Source organism: Zootoca vivipara, chromosome 1 (genome assembly GCF_965207765.1).
Source record: "Zootoca vivipara chromosome 1, rZooViv2.hap1.1, whole genome shotgun sequence".
Taxonomy (NCBI): domain Eukaryota; kingdom Metazoa; phylum Chordata; class Lepidosauria; order Squamata; family Lacertidae; genus Zootoca; species Zootoca vivipara.
Genome location: NC_142582.1, coordinates 50,014,681 through 50,032,225, shown reverse-complemented (window position 1 = coordinate 50,032,225; position 17,545 = coordinate 50,014,681). Strand labels below are relative to the sequence as shown.

The following is a 17,545-nucleotide window of genomic DNA, read 5'->3' as shown; positions in this document are numbered from 1 at the left end:
CCCATTCCTCCCCCCACCCCATGGCATTGCTGAGCAATAGCCTGGGAACATCTCACCTGGCTCCAGTGACACGTTGGCAGCTCCAGGTGAGGGACTCACCTTCCCAGCCGAGCAAGTGGAAAATGAGGGTGATGCTGGCCCTGCGGTGGCTTTTATAGGCCTGATAAAAATAGCTCTGGCTTGGCAGGCAGCAAGGGGGGCCAGGGCGTGGGGGGCTGCATGGAGGAGCCTGAGGGCTGGGTTGTCACCAGGAGAGTGCCGTCTCCCCTGCACACCTGTCATGGGCTCTGCATTTGCTCAGGGCAAATATTGACACAGCAGGGCAGGAAGGCAAGCCAGGCATGCGGGGTGGGGGGAGAGGGGGGCATCAGGAGCCCCCCAGATTAGCACCAGAGCCCTTGCTAATGGGGTTGATTAGAGCCAGCAGCCCGGGCAACTCGCTGCACAAAGAGCAGAGAGGGGGAGGGAAGGAAGGCAATGCTCATTAAACCTTCCCTGGAACAACACCAGCTGTCGCTTTCCGCCCACCTGCCTCTCTCACTTCGCTGCCCCAGGGCGGGCAGCGTGGGGAGGGGGGAGGGAGGGAGCGCAGTCCCGGGCAGGTGTATGGCACTGCTGGGAACACAGGAGGAGAAGGGAGGAAGGAGGGGATGGGCATGGCCGAGGGAGGGACGTGTAAAACGTCCACATCCTGGTTCAGGTGCAAGGGGATTGGCAGGTGCCAAGGAGAATCGGGCTTGAATGTGCAGGTTTGGGAGGGAGAACAGGAGAAGAGACTGTGCAGAGTTCCCTTTGTCACACTGCTGGCACTGGAAGGCGAACCAGAGGGAAGCTAGGTTGCCCATTTGTGCCAGGCAGAGGCCAGCAAATTCAAATCAGGCCTAAGTGGGAAGAGTACCTTGAGTGCACTATTGAGGAGTGAGAGGCTGGAGAAAGTCACAAACTGAATGTAACTCAGCGTGGTGTTTATACACGTTACGCACAATTTGGAGACGGCCAAGCAAAAGAACTGCACATAATGTACTGGAGCTTGGGGGGGGGACTGTATGCTTGGGCTTCTGCTGGAGAACAAGATTCAGTCTTTGTATTAATCTTTTGCCTAGTCCCTTTATTTATATTAAAGTGCTTTTTACAGTTTTCATTTTTGCTATGATATATTCCTCCCATTTAAATATTGGGCACCAAGAGAGAGGTGTACTTCCTGAAGGTCTACCCAGTAATTTCATGCTGATGGACTCATGCTGAGCAGACTTGAACCTGTACTACACATCCACAGTCATTCTGCTTGGACAAAAGTCTTCTCTCCTTGGGATCCCTCTCCCCTTGGTCTTCTGTAAACAACATCAGCATTGGCAGAGCCACCACTGAAGTCAGTGGGACTGAGTTCTCTCTATGGAAACCAAAAAGGCCATGAGAATGAGATTTCTGTTACCTATCTGAGCCAGGGACTTGGAAGAGAGTGTTGAGTTACAGTAGTTAAGGCAGCTTTGTGTGACTGAAAGGAAACATTAAAGCTAGTGTGTGCGTTGCCTGTTCTGGGAATGCATTTCTGGTTCCATGTTGCAGGGATTAAAGTTTACTCCCAAACTGAGTTAATGGATGTCATCTAATGAAACAGTATTTTAGGGTTGTTGTTGTTTTTAAAAAAACAACAACCCTAAAACAGGGGTCAGCAAGGTTTATCTTGCCTGGGCCAGATCAGTCCCATAGAGATCCCTCCCTGGGCCGGATGGCGCCCCCGCGCCCCCACGATTTTCGGTGTCTGTGTCTGCACAGATGCAATTTTCGGCATCTGCACATGCGCAGACATGATTTTCGACACCGCAGAAGCGAGTCCCTGTGCTGCACTGCACCGGTTTAGCACAGCGCGTGAGCGGGCAGCTCAGTTCAGGGGCAGCTTATGGGCCGGTCGAATTACCTCCACAGGATGCTTCCAGCCCATGGGCCTTGGGTTGCTGACCCTTGCCCTAAAACAGTGTTGGTAGTTAAGGCCCTAGGGCAATATATTTTTTCCCAAATAATATTTATTCATTTTCAAACAATACAAAATACAAAAAAATCATAAAAACAAAAAGACAAAGACAAAAAATAAAACATAAAAAAGAAAAACATATCAATTACAACAAATCTTTCATTTTTACTTGACATTGTAGACTTCCTCAATTCCCCCCTCACTGGGTCCATTTTTAAATCCAACTTTAGCAATTTTCATATTATATCTTAAGTCATTTTAACACATTTTTTTCATTATCTCTCAACTATTCCTAATCTGTAAACATCAATATCCTTAACCTATAATTCAACAATTATTCCAAATCAGAAATTATTGTCCCAACCATCTATCTTCTATTTCACCCCTTAGCCTAAAATTTATTCCCAAAAATTATCCATAAATTCAGATATACTTCTTCTATCCTAATAACATTTAAACACTTAGATCTGATTCAGCCCCCCCTCCCCTGGATTTGGGGTCTCCCAGATGATTCAGCCAGTTCCATAGGTCATTCCAGTTTCGGACCATCTTAATCAGTCAGGAAACAACATCCATTATTACTCCTCACCCCACTCCCACTCTGTCATAGCTTATCCACCACACTTCCTTCTTCATCCCCTGCTGTCTCCCCAATTCTCTAACTGTTACATGATACAATTCATCTAAATTTCCACTTTTCAATCCTTTCACAATTTTTATTCCCCTTAGATTCTGACCCCAGTATGGATCCTGCTCTCCCTCTCTCACTGGGAGGGCATTATTCCATGTTGGTTCTTCTTTAAAAACCCTTTGAGTCAAGCATGGGTCTTGTCCATCCCCCCTCTCACTGGGAGCACAATGTTCCATGCCCCTTCCTCCTCCTCTTTAGATTCAATTGCATGGTCCAGGACTGAGGAATGTTCATCTTTCTTCTCTATGCTCTCTGATGAAATTAGTCCTTTTTCAATTTCCACACACTTCTGGTTTATTTTTCCAATCTGTATTGTATTCTGATGTACTTCACTTCTTAGATCTCATAGCAATTTCAGGAATTCCTCTTGAAAATCTGAGAAGACAGATGTTACTATGTCTACTGGCATCTTGCTCGTCTCAAATTTCATGGGTACAGCACAGGTTACAAAACAGGAAATGGCGCAGTTCGTATTTCCAAACTTCAAAGACAGAAATTATATCTGAACTGGTTGCAAACTAGCATTTTCAGTTCTTCTTCATACCTTAAAACTCTTATGTCCATTTACAAAAAGAGCATTTATCAAACTTCATATTCACAGCCTTCTATTTTGCGCTCTCTTCAATACTGACAGTTCCCAACCTCAAAGAGGTAAACAAATTCCTTCCTACTGTGACGTCATAATGGCGGCTGGCTGATCCCTCCAGGGACCCGACTCCAGCTTACAGGGGGACTTTCCCCAGTCCAAATAAAAATAAAAATTTACAGGGATTTTACTAAGTTCAACCCTTCTGCTCTTTACCCTGCCTCAGGGGGAAGGTTTTAAGTCCAATCTTTGGAAATTGAAAGCTTCTGTCAATCTTTCCGGCTTCGGGCAAATTAACTGCATCTCAATTCACTCAATGGGGGAGATCGACTTCCGTTTTTAAATCTCCTCCCGTGGCCAATTCTTTCTGATTAAATTTTTTCTTTACTCACGGTATCCTTTTTCTTTACTCAAAAGTCCTTTTTCTTTACTCACAGTATCCAATGACAAAGGCACCCACGTCTCCACTCCGCTCGCTCTCGGCTCCCTTAATAGGGCTTACCAGGGAGCAGAGGAGACGAAAAGGGGTGCAGCTGAGTCCCCACGTCCCCAGAACGCTCAATCTGGGGCTCTTTTTGGGGCCTGCGGCGCTCTCGCAGCTCCCCCCTCCCTCACAGCACCAGGGAATCTTGGAGCTCAAGATTCTCTCACCGGACAGCAATGGCGGTAGACCGGAAGTTGTGTCAAGGCCCTAGGGCTCTAAGGCAGCCTGCAGTCAATGTTGCTAGGGGTTCTGCATCCCAAGAACCCACACTGAATAGAGTCTCTCCAGGCAAAACTAGAATTTACCCAAAGCACAGAATTGCTGCCCAAAACAGCTGCCATATCTGGAGTTCCTTTCCCTTGTAATATTTAGTAATGATACCATCATACTGTGCATTCACATGCACACCCATTGATCCACATCGTGGGGCAATATACATGGGACCTCTGGCCTTAAGAAGCATTCCTGTGTTTTGCACAATGCCTAGTTCTGTCCTTGTATGCTATGCCAGCAACGAGGATGTTTTTTAAAATATGAAATTGTAAGGTTGGAGCAGACTTGTACATCATTTGGAGTAGCCTGTCAAAAATAAAACTGAAATTACCATATGCCGGCAGTCCCATAAAACAGAAGGGTGCAGCCTTTTGTTGTAGACTTTATGAGTGTAGGTGCATCTGATGTCCATGAAAAGCTTATGCCATAATTTGTTATTCTTTCAGATGCCACAAGATTCTTGATAGTTATTGTAGTGTATGTGTGACAGCCAGAAGTGTCTGTAGGCTGTAAGTATAAGAAGGAAAGCAATTGGGTGGGGTGAAAAAGATCAGTAGGAATTCAAAGAGGTTAATTTTTCATTGAATTTTGCCCTTTTTCCAGGATGACTTGACACTGTGTGGTTTTTCTTACTTAGATAACAGTGTCAATGCTGAAGAAGTGTGCATACACACGAAAGCTGATACCAAAATAAAAACTTAGTTGGTCTTTAAGGTGCTACTGAAGGAATTTTTTTATAATGCTTTACAATGTTACTTGATTTCAAGATGAATGTGTGATGCTCCCATTTTGCAGCTGAAAATCTTAAGGACAAAGAGATTAGTGACATACCTAACACCATACAATGGGTTTTTTCCTACATATTTTAGATACATTCTCAATTTTTTTGTCTTAAGTGGCATGTTAGTTTTACTTTTGAGGGGACTCAATTTGTGCTTGCAATTTAATGTGTGCAGTGATACCAGCAGCATTGGTGGGAGCCGTATCAGTAGAAATCCAGGTGGGTGTTTCTTTTATACATAATTACAGTATACAAAACATAAATTGAGCCATAAATTCAATATAAGACGTCTGCATAAAACTATATCAAATGATAGACAGAAAGGTGATCATTTACTTCAGAGCTTTCCAAGCATTCCATGTTGGTGACACACATTTTAGACATGCATCATTTTGTGACACAGTAACACAGTCAAATCAAATCAAACTTTATTTGCGTAGCCGACAGGCCATAGCATCAAAAGGACAAACACCAACAAAAATCCATTACAAATATGGTTACCAAATAAAACCTATTAAACCTATTAAAACCCATGGTGAAAGCTGGGTTATCATTCAATACTGTAACACAGTTTTACTTGCAAACCGGAGGTGAAACTACCTTATAAGAGCGTGGCGGGGGGGGGGGGCATTTGCATGACATCAGTGCACACTGCAGCTGACACACTAAAGTGTTGTGACACACAGTTTGGAAAGCTCTGATTTACTTTGTTACAGTAGAACTACTGGAGCGGAAGGCAGTGAGTCCAAACAGTAGGTGGAACAAGAGACAATGGTAAGCAGAGCCAACTAATTCGCATTTTGTTCCCTTCTTTTTCCCTGCTGAGTTCTTCAAGGACAACACCGGCAGCCAGTGCCACCCTCTGGAATGGTCCTAAGTAAAAAGATAGGCAGGTGGGGCTAACAGAGGACAGGGCCTTATTTTCCTGAAGGGACCAGCCAGCAGCCACTGCATTGTATTCTGTTGGAACTGTCATGAACAATACAGGACATTTTAATGGCCTTAAAAGCATTTTCCTTTCCCCAAACAATTTACCTGCTTTCTTGTTACATACCAGGAGACATACAATGTTCTCAAAAGATTTCTTAAAGCAGCCCAGGCATTCTCAAGTATGATGTTCCATCTTGTCTTACTGATGTTCTTCCCCATTCCCCCACCCCCACTTACAGCAAGGATGCCATAGAATGACACCCTGTCCTAGCCGACAAAACCGGACCCTTATGCACCAGTTGTCTGAAGGAAAGCAACATCGTCATGTAAGCCTGCAAAGAACAGCCTGCCAACAGGTGATCCATCCACTGCTTTTGTTCTTTCTCTCTCTTTTCCAGCCCAACAATGGAGAGATACAGCAGGTGTTAAATGTTTAACAGGTCTGAGGATCACACCTGGCCCAAAGAACTCCCCCCCAAAGGCTGTCAGCTGGAAAATGCACAACTGTTGTACCCCCTGCTTGTACCTAGTGGTACTGGAAAGAGCTGCCCCTGGTGAAATTTGCCTCTCAAATACATCTTTGTGCCTGAGTTGTCATCTTAGATAGAAATGTGCAGTAGCTGTACTGTACATGCAGAATGATATCCAAGATGACAATGTCCTCATAAGACATGGATATCATTGATTTTTAGCATTCTGATCTCAGACAAAGATTTGGCAAGACATTTTGTGGTAAAATGAAATAGGTGTGTGTTGTCCATCTAATGTTAAAATTTACCAGGTGGTCTCATCCCATTCATTGTTAAAAGCAAGACTATGAATTGAAATACCGGTAAATATTATTATGAAGTTTGTTTTTTAAAAAATGGAAGATACCTTTTTATATATAACACATATGTACTGAGGGTGGTATATACCCTCTGTATATACATAAGGGTCTGACTCTTCTGTTTCAAGTGTATATGAAGAAGTGTGCATGCACACAAAAGCTCATACCAAAATAAAAACTTAGTTGGTCTTTAAGGTGCTACTGAAGCAATTTTTTTATTTTGCTTCGACTCGGACCAACACGGCTACCTACCTGTAACTAGAACTATGGTTAAATGACGCTACTATGTGTTAGAAAATAGAGGGTCCCTGGCTGGGCAGCAACTTGACCAAGAAGGTTCTGGGCTTCATGCATGTTCAGTCATTGAGTATGGAATTATCTTTTTAAAGGACCAACATTATTCATGATGCTCTTTGCCAGTTAACTTTGTGCATCTGTTCGAATGGGTCCTGTAGCAAGAACCATAGCCCTACTGATTATACGGTAAATGTTTGTTCCTTTAAACCAGTGATGGCCAAACTTGGTCCTCCAGCTGTTTTGGGACCACAATTCCCATCATCCCTGACCACTGGTCCTGTTAGCTAGGGATGATGGGAGTTGTAGTCCCCAAACACCTGGAGGGCCAGGTTTGGCCATCACTGCTTTAAACAAAAGGGGGGTGTTCCAGTATAGAGGGGGAAAGATGGGTTTTGAATCTGGGGAACCAGCAGGACACCAGGGAATAGGGATAGGCATTGTCCATTGAAATTGGGAATGAGGATCTAACCCTTTAAAATTAATTACAATTGCTTGGGGGGGAGGTTGATCATCATACGTGATGTCATAGGCACATGTGCCCATGACGATCACACAAGAACACACTTGGATTAATAAAAAAATATTGCTTATAGAGTGAGGGTAGGAAATTTGCCAGCAGCAAGAAGACTGTGTACTGGTAAAACCGGTTTTCCCTGTTGCAGAGCCTCGGTGTGAAGGAAGGACAACTGTATTCCACAATCAAAACGCTCCAGGGTGGGGTGATTTGCCAAAAAAACCTGGATGTCTGTACACACCCCTTTAACAAGAAGACCAACGGTGGACAAAAGGCTACTCTTTGAGAAACAGTATGTATGAAAAAAAAGGATATTCAATTGTGCAAAAGATCATAGAGAGTAGGATTTGGGCACTGATGGAAAACCAAGCAGGAATGTGCATTATGTGAAAGCAGCAGTTAAAATGAACTAAATGTTACTGTAAGTTTTAGGAAGTGTATGAAAACAGTGGAAGATTGTTGGCTGAACACCTCATATGTAAGGTACATTCAAAATTGTTACATGAAGTTATGAAAGATGCCCCAAGATGTTGGTTAATCTTTTTCTTTCTCAACATGCTCCCACATTTTATGAATTACGATCCTACAAAAGCTGCAACATTTTGTTTGCAAGCTGGAATCCAAATTCCATAATAGACTGAAATTATATGCAGGTCACAATCCAGCTCTGCATCTGAGATACCGGTAGATGCAAAATCCATCTTCTTTTGGAGCTATGAATAGATTTCACACCCTTCTATTCACAGGATATTAGACCATAATCTTCCATAATTTCTTTACATTGTTAGTCTTTTAATAGTAGAAGGGAGCAGAAAACAAAAGCAAATAGGAGTTTGTCTCTGTATCAGTGCATGTTCCTGTCATTGTTCCCCATTACATAAATTTTGTACAAGACAAAGCAGAATGGAACTAACAATTGGACTCTGTGAATCCTAAAACCTTAGATTTTTATCATTGTGCTTTACCTCTTCTACATAATATTTAAAAACTCTTGCCTCATAATCTTGATTTCTTAACCATATATCCAGAATCAATTTATCAGGAGATAATTTATTGTGTATTGATAAACCTTTACACATTTAGGCTGTGATCCTATACACACTTACCTGACAGCAAGTTCCACAGAACTCAGAGGGACTTACTTCCGAGTAGACATGCTTTGGATTGCTCTGTTTACAGGCCTGTGGTTCATACAAATGGGCAAGTTGTTTCCCCTCTCAGTACATTTGAACAGAAGTATTTTTATAATTCTGTGTTTTTGTATCTCAAGTCACAATTATTTAAACAATGAGGAGCCACTAAGACAATATATAATGCTCTTTGGAACAGACAATAAAAAATGAATGAAGCTTGGGTGTCTAGGGGATACTAAAGGGCAAATGAGAAATAAAAGCAGTGTTGCAGTGGGTGGGGAGATAATAGACAAACTAAGAACGGTGTGTTTTCCTGGGGGGGAGTGAATAAGGTAGAATAGATTGCCATAGGCTGGGAGTGTGATTGCATCATGGTTTGTGGGGTTGACAAACACATTCAACCTGGCCTGCTCTTGTGCTTTTTAACTGTTGCTTGATGTGTGGAAATCAGTAGAAGCAGCTTGTCAAGGTAGAAAAGCAATCATTTTCACGACCAACATCTGTTCAAACTTATGTTAAAGGCACAGGAGCAAAGGTTGGTGTCTAGACGATACCCTTTCCCCCCAAGATTGGGCAAGGTTTTTTTTCTCCCCGAGAAACTATCTCATGGCAAACAGCAATTCCAGTAGCAATTCCAGAAAGCTGGATTGCTGGCAAGGCACCAGATCCTGGCTGCATAAAGCACTTATTTGTTTCTTATTCAGCTTTATGCTGTTACAATAGAACAGCACTTTGTGGTTCAAACACGAGTTGGGTTTTTTTTGTGATCCTGCAAGGGAGTAAGCAGGACAGTCACAGGGCTAAGCTTGACTGCCAACTAGATGTTAATTACATGACTACAATTAATGTACACTTTTCTTTTCAGTTATCTACATCAGCCAGGAAGAAGCTTGACCATGGGACCATGTGGGGAGAGAGGGGTGAGTTTAACTCTTCAGCTTCCTTGCTGCTGACCCAGGCTTAAAAACAAAACAGAAATGCAAATAGCAGCTAGAAAGGCATTTTTGGGACCAGGAATGTGGCAGGAAGGCACACTGGCAGAGGAAGAGGCGTGTAGGGGGAGTGCACTGCCCCCAGCAGCGCGATCCCGGCAAGGTGCCATCACAACTGCCCAGCCCCTGCAGGTGGTGCACCACACCCCCAGGACGCACACCAGCCCCGCCTGCTCTCTCCCCCCCCCCATACCGGAGCATGAAGCTCCGCCACTGGAAAGGCAGTGTTAAACTATTCTCCACATTTCACAGGATCCTCGGACTGTGACTGTTATTTACATTCACACAATTATTCTCATGTTTGTTTGGCCCTGAAGCTCTGCAGCTTGGAGGCTCCATGCTCTGCTTCCTTTTGAGGGCCTAGCATGGTGCTGCTTGCCATCACATAATGAAGCTATGGCATAGCTTGGCTCTGGGGCTCTCTCTTGGGTTTAGTTAGTCTCCCTCTCAAGGCAGCTAGCTAAACCAGCTCACAGAAAAGAGAAGCAATGTGCAGGCTAAAGAACAGAGCAGAGGTGCTTTAGTAATAACAGTGAGGCATTGAGCAGCCAGCCTCCCCAATAATTTAATCACATCAAGCCATATTCCAGTTTACGTGTACGCAACTCATGGCTGCTCTCCATGCAGTGCACCAACCCCAGCCCACCTTTCCCACCAAGCTTCACCCAGCACATCAGCCATCACCTCTGCAATGGGGAATATACTGCTGTTCCCATGCTGCTAAGCAGCATGGACACAGCCGTTTTGGCTACATCCTCTCTAAGTGTTTCCAATCCAGCCATAATAGATAGCTGCCCCCTGTGCTTTCTTTCTCTTGAGCTTCTTCCTAGGCTGTCTCCATTTGACACCTAAATACTACCATGTAGCTAATAGAGCTATTGCCCTGGTTTGCAGATAGGTAATGATACCCAGGAAAAAAAGAGCAGCCCTATATATGCCAAATTAAAGCCAATTCCGACTTTCTGAAATAAATTAGCTGCAGTACAAATACTTTGTTTTTAAAAGGCTTATGGGCTCAGGTGTTAAGTCCCCCTTCTAAGGTGACATGAGAAATCTGTGATGGTGATAGTGTGGAGGGAACAAAAGTGTTTATTGTTGAACTAAACTGCTGTTTGAATATAGTCGCTGTTTTAATCACAGGAGCCTCTGCTCCAGAAAGAGAAGCACAATATTTGGTTGCATGGAATTTGTCATCCTGAAGGTATGTCTGTACATCATTTATTTATTGCTCTCACCAACCTTGTAGAAAACTTAGCACATGCCCTGTTCGTGCCCATATCTTCCTCCTAAAATTGCATGTTTGGAAATTGGGGGGAGCAGATGCTTTTCTCAATAAATTCTGAGTTTAGGCCACCACACATACCCCAATGATTGGGGCCATGCGCCCTTGAGAGGAGATGGTGAAATAAGTTAAAATCTTTGCTAAAAATTAACAAGGTAGCTCTGGCAAATGGATGGGTTAGGCACAATGGCAAAAAATCAGCATTGTAAAAAAAAGAGAGAAAAAATGTTGATCAAGTTGAGTCATGACATTAGCCTAAAGAGATAAGGCAAGACTACGGTCCACACCATTCATAGAAAAGTTTATAATTATCTAATGAGGTAAAGCATTTGCACACAAGACATTGCAGTGAATGGCGTACCCGTTGGTTTATTGTTAGTTTGCTGGCGGTTGCTGCTTAACAGAGAACACAGGATCATGCTACCTCTCCCACTTCAAATTCTTTGTTCCAGTTTTCATAGATGCTTATGTGTGTTGAGGTTATGCTAACAATTTCGTCTTACAGTTAGAACACATTTTGGATGGATACCTCTGCAAATTCAAAAACAGGACCCACAACTCCTCTTAAGAGAGATCTTTGAAAGATGCAAATCAAGCTGCTAGGAGAGTATATCCATGGGGTCACGAAGAGTCGGACACGACTAAACGACTAAACAACAGGAGAGTATATTTGGTGATGTTTAGAAACTGCAACACACTGCTGTTACAGAACTTCAGAGCTGGTGGCCCAAGCCCGACAATGTATAGCATTCTGAAAATGTTTGTGTGGAGATCTAGCCTTAAAAACACCTTCAAGGTTTGCAGACCTCTAGCTCCTGGAAACTAAAAAGGAATGACAGAATGGAGAGTCCATAAATAGCCTGTTTCTTAAACAGCTGCATTCTGAGGCTCAGGCCACCCCAGTTCGCTTTCCGTCAAGTTTGTATTATTTTAATCGTGGTTACTGGTGTTCAGAAAGGCTTTGTGGCTTGCATATCTGGTTGCCAGATTTCATTATTCAGGAATTGTAGCAGCAAGGAAAAGTGCTGTCCTCTGCGGAGGCTGGAGCGCTGAGAAACTAGACTGCACTGCCCCTTGGTGGAGGGAAAGTTGAACACTTACAATACAAGAGGCTTGCCAAGATGGAAACAAAGTCATCTTAATTTGAAAAAATAATCTCTCACACACAGGGCACAAGTGGAACCACTTCCGCTTTGGCGCAAACCAGAGTTGTATTTTGAAGGCTGCATGATAAAGATCCCGCGCTATTATTGAATAGGGTAGGGTCACAGAAGTTTCTCTGCAAGTCATTTCTCATTTGACCCACACCTCCAAGAGGGCAGCTTTCCAGTAGCACCATAGCTCCTAGAGGGTCTAGCCAGATGTGAATACTGGACTTGTGTGGTACCAGTGTTCTCCAAGCCCCTAGGGGGGCAAGATGATGTGCCGCTGTCCTTCAGAGTCCCTTTTCTCTCTGGAGGCACAGGTCAGTGGTGCTGTAGTGGGGTGGAGCAGAGGCGATTTGTGCATCGGAGCAATGGGACTGATAGTTCTGAAATAAAAAGCTCCATTTCAGTTTTTACAACTTCATAATACTAAAGAAAATATTCTAAAGCCCCAGGTCCAGTTTCTGACTTTAAAAGAGCATGGCTGGGCATGTTCTTTGCTAGAGACCACCTAACAGGATCCAATGGCACACTTCTCATATCTTATTGCTTGATTTCCTTGTGTAGCAGCAGGTACCATGAGAACCTTCTCTTCCAACTGGTGCACCCCTCTCCAGGCCTTAACCTTAGTGGATTCCTTTCTGCTTTTACCTCTTACCATTCTCCTCTGGCCAGTGGCAGAGTGTATGCTGGCACTGCCCAGGGAAGCTGCTGCCACTCTCCTCCTGCCCTCCGCCACCGGGTCATGTCTGCTACTGCAGCCAGGCGTAAAGTGCCTCACAAACAAGGAGGGTGGGTGGCAGCATTGCCATCAACTCTTCTGCTTTCCGCTGCCGGGTCAGAAATAACCCAGCAGCAGAGCTGCTGCCGTTGGGCGCAAGGCGTGCCACAGCCAAGGAGGGTGGGTGGCAGTGCTAATGCCCACTCACTTGCTCTCCTCGCCCAGGTCAGGCCTGGGGGGGTCGGAGCTGCCCCAAGCACAAGCACCGCAGCAAAGGCACAGCTTTTTCTGGCATGGAGCCAGGCTCCGATGGAGGAGCCTACTGTTTGCGCCCCCTCTCAAAATTGCACCTGAGGCCACAGTACTCACCACACTACACCTCTTCCTCCAAGCCTTCTTTCCCTTTATTCACCACCTCCTTTAACTTCAACCATATACCCATTTCCCTCATATTTTGTGCTTCCATTCCGTGGCCATTGAGCAGGCCAATCACACCACAAGGTGAGACAATAAAAAAAGGAAACCAATAGGATACAAAAGAAAAGATGGACGAATGTTCCAACCATAAGAACATAAATGACCCTCTCCCACTAAGCTTTCATAGTTACTAAATAGGCATCAACCAAGTTCTTCTATCCTTTTGTTCTAGGCTCATACAAAAAGGAAATTACTATTATTATTATTCTATAACCCATTACTCACTTTTGGGAGAAAACAGTAGGGAGTGCAATGATTCTGGGTCGTGCTGTCAGTACTACCTCCCCACGACTAGCCTCCACCAGAATGTTTCTGATGGTGTTTTCCAGCACCATCTCAGTCAGATTTGCAAATGCTGGCAACCTTAAGAGAAAAGAGCATTTCAGTTCTCCCTGTCCAGGGAAGTTGGTGTTTCCAAGCATGCTTACAGAGTGGTACCACAGCATAGTGCCCATCCTACTCTCTACCTTTTTAATAGATCTTTGCCAACTTGTCGGCTATGCTAACAAACCAAAGGCACACTGGCCTGGAATATATGAATGGGAAAAAGCTAAACCAGTTTTATTGAAAGGGTGTGTTTGCAGACAGGACAGATGAATGGATGAATCCATATATAGAATTGAATGTCTATGATGGGGGTCGGAAAGTACCAGTACACACACACACACAGGCTAGTAAATGTAAGAGAGGTTCTAGGCTGAAGCTTAGGCACAGATTCATTGCTTCTCTCTAATACACTGGAATCCTTCTCAACTTCAGAGTAGTAGAATCATCACTGTGATGGATTGTATTTACTTTTTCTCTTAGATGTCCATAGAAGTCAGGGGTTGCTCACTTCTATGGGCAGAAGAAAAGCAACAGCCCTGTCAGGGAAGGGAGTAAATTTTGTCCCTTGCTCAAGTATGTCCCAGACTGCAGTCTCATTTCTTTCTCCCGGAGGAATGCATTTGTCCCTTTGCTTTCTAAAGGGAATATACTGGAGTGGAGGGAAAAAACCATCCCTCCATCTCAGATACTGATGGGCTCAACATCAGGGATGAGGCCAAGTTTTGTGCTACCTCTTCAATGTCTCCAATTATAGCTGCTTTACTTTCTCCCGCAGACATGAATGGCTGCTTTTGGCTTTTGTGGAGGAAGAGAAATGCATCCCATGATACAGCAACAGGTACTTTGATAGCACAGAATATAACCTAAAATGTGTCGCTTAGCAATATTTTGAAATTTGGAATACTGCGGCAAGAGTTAGCATTTTAAGGACATAGGTGAGCCGCAGGGAGATGGAGTGAGTGACATTCTTTTAAATATTTTTAAAGTCGGGACAGTAAGGAACCAGCTGTCAATACAACCTGCATTAATTAGTAAAAGCAGCAAAGATAAAGTATCCTGGGAAGCTAATGGGTCTCTCCAACACTGCTGCTCTGCTCATATAATAGACTTCCAGGCATGCAGTGGCACTGTCTCTTCTGTCCCTCCAACTCTATATGCTCTCAAAATCAGCTCCTGGGGGTTGCGGGACCCTCTGGAGTAAAGTTTTGGACGTGTAGAGGAGAGAAAATGAAAGTTCCTTATTAGGTTTGTTTCAACCAGGGCTGGCCCAAGACATTTAGCACCTGAGGTGAACCACACTATGGCATCCTGCTTCCAGAAAGGAAAGAAGGGCAGAGTGAAGATCTGCACCAGGAACAAGGGGAAATAAAACAGCCACATCAGGATCTGATGCTCCTGTGGATCCTGCCGCCTGAGGCGGTCGCTTTGCCTTGCCTCATGGATGGGCCAGCCCAGTACTCTACATAGCACTAAGCAGATGGTTCTGTCAGCACAAGGGGTTTTTCCTTGTGCAGTAGAATCATCTCCCTCTCCCCATGTGCCCCCCAAACTGTTCTGGGGTTTCTCCAAACCTCCAGATTTGGGGGTGGCGTGAGGAAGGAGAGTGGGAAAAATCCCTTTGCTAATACTAACCCTCCTACTAGCTCAAAAATGTTGTTGAATCCTGCCCATTGTTCTGTGCATCTTTCGCATTACAGAAGTGTTGTCACCAGAGTATGGCTATTTTGCTGAGAGTCCCTACTTAGATATGCCCCTCAATTTGTACATTTGGCTCACCTGATAATGGTTTCCTTCTGCTCCCGGAATTGTTCCTTGCGAATAATGACACTTAGACTCTCTTGAGCTTCTGAAGTTTCTATAGGAGATCTCTCTACTGCTCCTCCAGCATCTTCATCTTCTGCTCTACACCTAGGGCTAAACTCTGGGGAAGTTGGTCTTGTAGAGGTACCACCTGGGCTGTGCTTCTGTTTGGCTGACTCCTCACTCCAGAACTGGCAGAAGTAGGGAGTGGGCTTTGCTAGGCTTCTCATCACTGCTTCATGGAATTGGCTTTCCTCCAGCAGCCCCCTAGAATGTCAGGAGAGAATTTACTTTGGAATGAAAGACAAAGCGGGCTGCCTTTGTCACACTGTTGCCCTTTGCCCCCAAACCCTGGGAATATGAAAAGCCAGCGTACCCTTGAGACTATCCAGGTATACATCCGAAGGGATACGTGTAGGAAAAAGGTATTGGGAGTCTTCCCTGAATATACAGCACACTAAATTAGTAAAATTGGCTGCAGTGAGATGTCATGGTGAATTATCAGCAAGAAAGCAGAACAAAAGATGCAAAACCTCAAAGACTGCCACTCCCCATATGAACTGACCCCGTCCCTGTGATCATCATTTGAGGCCCTTCTTCATGTGCCTCCTTCATAAGAGGCTTGGAGGGTGGCAACACAAGAATGAGCCTTTTCTGTGGTGGCTCCCCATTTGTGGAATGCTCTCCTTAGCAAGGCTCGCCTGGTCCCTTCACCTTTAGACACCAGGCAAAAACATTTCTCTTCAACCAGGCGCTTGGCTGATTGACATTTGATGGCTTTTTTAATGTGTTTGTGGGAGGGAGGTTATTGGTTTGTCTTTGTTTTACGTATTTTGTATTTTTCTGTTGTGAACCACGCTGAGATCTTTGGATGTAGTATACAAATTAAATAATAACAATAATCACCAAAATGTCCAAAATTGATCAAATAATGTCCAAAATTGATCAAATCTTCCCTTTCCTGCAGGAATTTGAGCTAATTTACCTTCATGTTACTTAGTCACTACAATGAAGTGGACTTGGACCGGAGGACCTGACTTTCAAATCTCCATTCAGTCATGAGGTTCACTCTGTTGCCTTGGATAATGCCAAGTCTCAGCCTAATCCACGCAAGAGCATAGGAATCTGCCTTATCCAGAGTCCATGTGGCTCATATTGACTACACTGACTTGCAACAGCTCTCCAGAGATGCAGACAGGAGTCTTTCCCCAGCCCTTCCTGGAGATGCCATGAATTGAACTTGGGACCTTTTGCATGCCAAGCATGTACCCTGCCACAACCTTTCCCTATGGCCTTTCCCCACCCCACAGGATTACTGTGAGTACACAGTGTGATAGCTCCTGTACACTATTTCTGACCACCTTGGAGGAAGAGAAGGCAAATGTGACAAATGCATACACCTAGCCTTGCAATTCTATGCATCTGAGCACTGTTATGAAAGCATATTCTGCCTTTGAACAGCAGGATTCTGGTTGAGGAGCCACCCACTTGATCACTGTCGACAGCATGTCTGTTACTAGCTGTGCCTCCTGTTCCGTACAGCTTGCTAACGCCATCATACTTGGAGATCCACTCTTGCTCCTACTCCTGCTCACAGTATTCCTTCTGATTGTCGTCTTCTTAAGTTGGCTGGAAAGAGGACAACAAGGAGAATTAAAGTGCCTTGTCAAATGATACGAGAATGCCATGAACCACAGGGTCTCTAGAAAGAAGCCAACAAGATTTTTGTCCCCTGGCTCAGTTTGTTAAATTTCCCCACAATCCACAACAGTGGATTGGAAGGAATCAGATTCATACGCTGCTTTTCTCAATTCCAACATACGAATGTTAAGAAAAGCAACATGTAAAGCAGCCTTCGTAAGAGTGAGATTTATGTGAGATTCACAATTTCCTTATGCATTAGGTTGTATTCAGCTAAGTCCTACTTAGAGTAGATGGTGTAGACCAGTTGAAATTAGTATGCTGGTCATGTTGTAAAGCAAGCTTCCCCTTAACTGTTTTTAATTGTTATGTTTCTAAATTGTTTGTGTTATTGTATATTTTAATAAAGGAAGTTTTAGTGTTCTCTCTTTTAACTATGGGTTGATTTTATAGTTGTAAACCACTTAGAAGCCATCCTGACATATCAGTATTACAGTATATAAATTATTAATAATAATGTCTACGCTGAGTAAGACCAGCATTGAATACCACCCATTGCTTTTTGAAGAAAATGTTTTGGATGCCAGTAACAAACGGCATCTCGTCTATTTGTCTTGTAGGAGAGTATACAGAGAACCAACATCTCCCCTGGAGACCTGGTGACAGGGGA

At 44.0% G+C, this 17,545-nt stretch overlaps 2 protein-coding genes and 1 long non-coding RNA gene across 11 annotated transcripts in view; 1 reads left to right on the top strand and 2 right to left on the bottom strand.

Moving 5' to 3' along the window:
* The window catches only part of CRYBA2 (crystallin beta A2), a 29,610-nt gene extending 29,177 nt beyond the window's left edge, over positions 1 to 433 (bottom strand). For both annotated transcript variants that reach the window (XM_060278151.2, XM_035127231.3), the window contains exon 1: positions 57 to 433. The gene's annotated coding sequence lies outside the window, so the exon portion shown is untranslated. The remainder of the gene's footprint in view (positions 1 to 56) is intronic.
* LOC148687553 (uncharacterized) lies at positions 23 to 17,299 on the top strand. 4 transcript variants are annotated; one of them, XR_015945981.1, is made up of 7 exons: positions 23 to 86; positions 5,957 to 6,073; positions 7,506 to 7,649; positions 9,356 to 9,410; positions 10,623 to 10,683; positions 14,210 to 14,272; positions 16,202 to 17,299. It is a non-coding gene; the product is annotated as an uncharacterized LOC148687553 (long non-coding RNA). The 4 variants fall into 4 exon arrangements; XR_015945983.1 differs by lacking the exon at positions 23 to 86 and adding an exon at positions 5,278 to 5,561 and having other exon boundaries at positions 10,605 to 10,683; XR_015945980.1 differs by lacking the exon at positions 23 to 86 and adding an exon at positions 5,341 to 5,561.
* Positions 11,049 to 17,545, bottom strand: part of CFAP65 (cilia and flagella associated protein 65) — a 40,897-nt gene continuing 34,400 nt past the window's right edge. For all 5 annotated transcript variants that reach the window (XM_035127255.3, XM_035127245.3, XM_060278167.2 and 2 more), the window contains 4 exons: positions 16,723 to 16,863; positions 15,211 to 15,501; positions 13,333 to 13,470; positions 11,049 to 12,295 (listed from right to left, as the gene is read on the bottom strand). In XM_035127255.3, the coding sequence (XP_034983146.1) occupies positions 12,169 to 12,295; positions 13,333 to 13,470; positions 15,211 to 15,501; positions 16,723 to 16,863 (697 nt within the window). In that variant the 3' untranslated portion in view covers positions 11,049 to 12,168. The remainder of the gene's footprint in view (positions 12,296 to 13,332; positions 13,471 to 15,210; positions 15,502 to 16,722; positions 16,864 to 17,545) is intronic.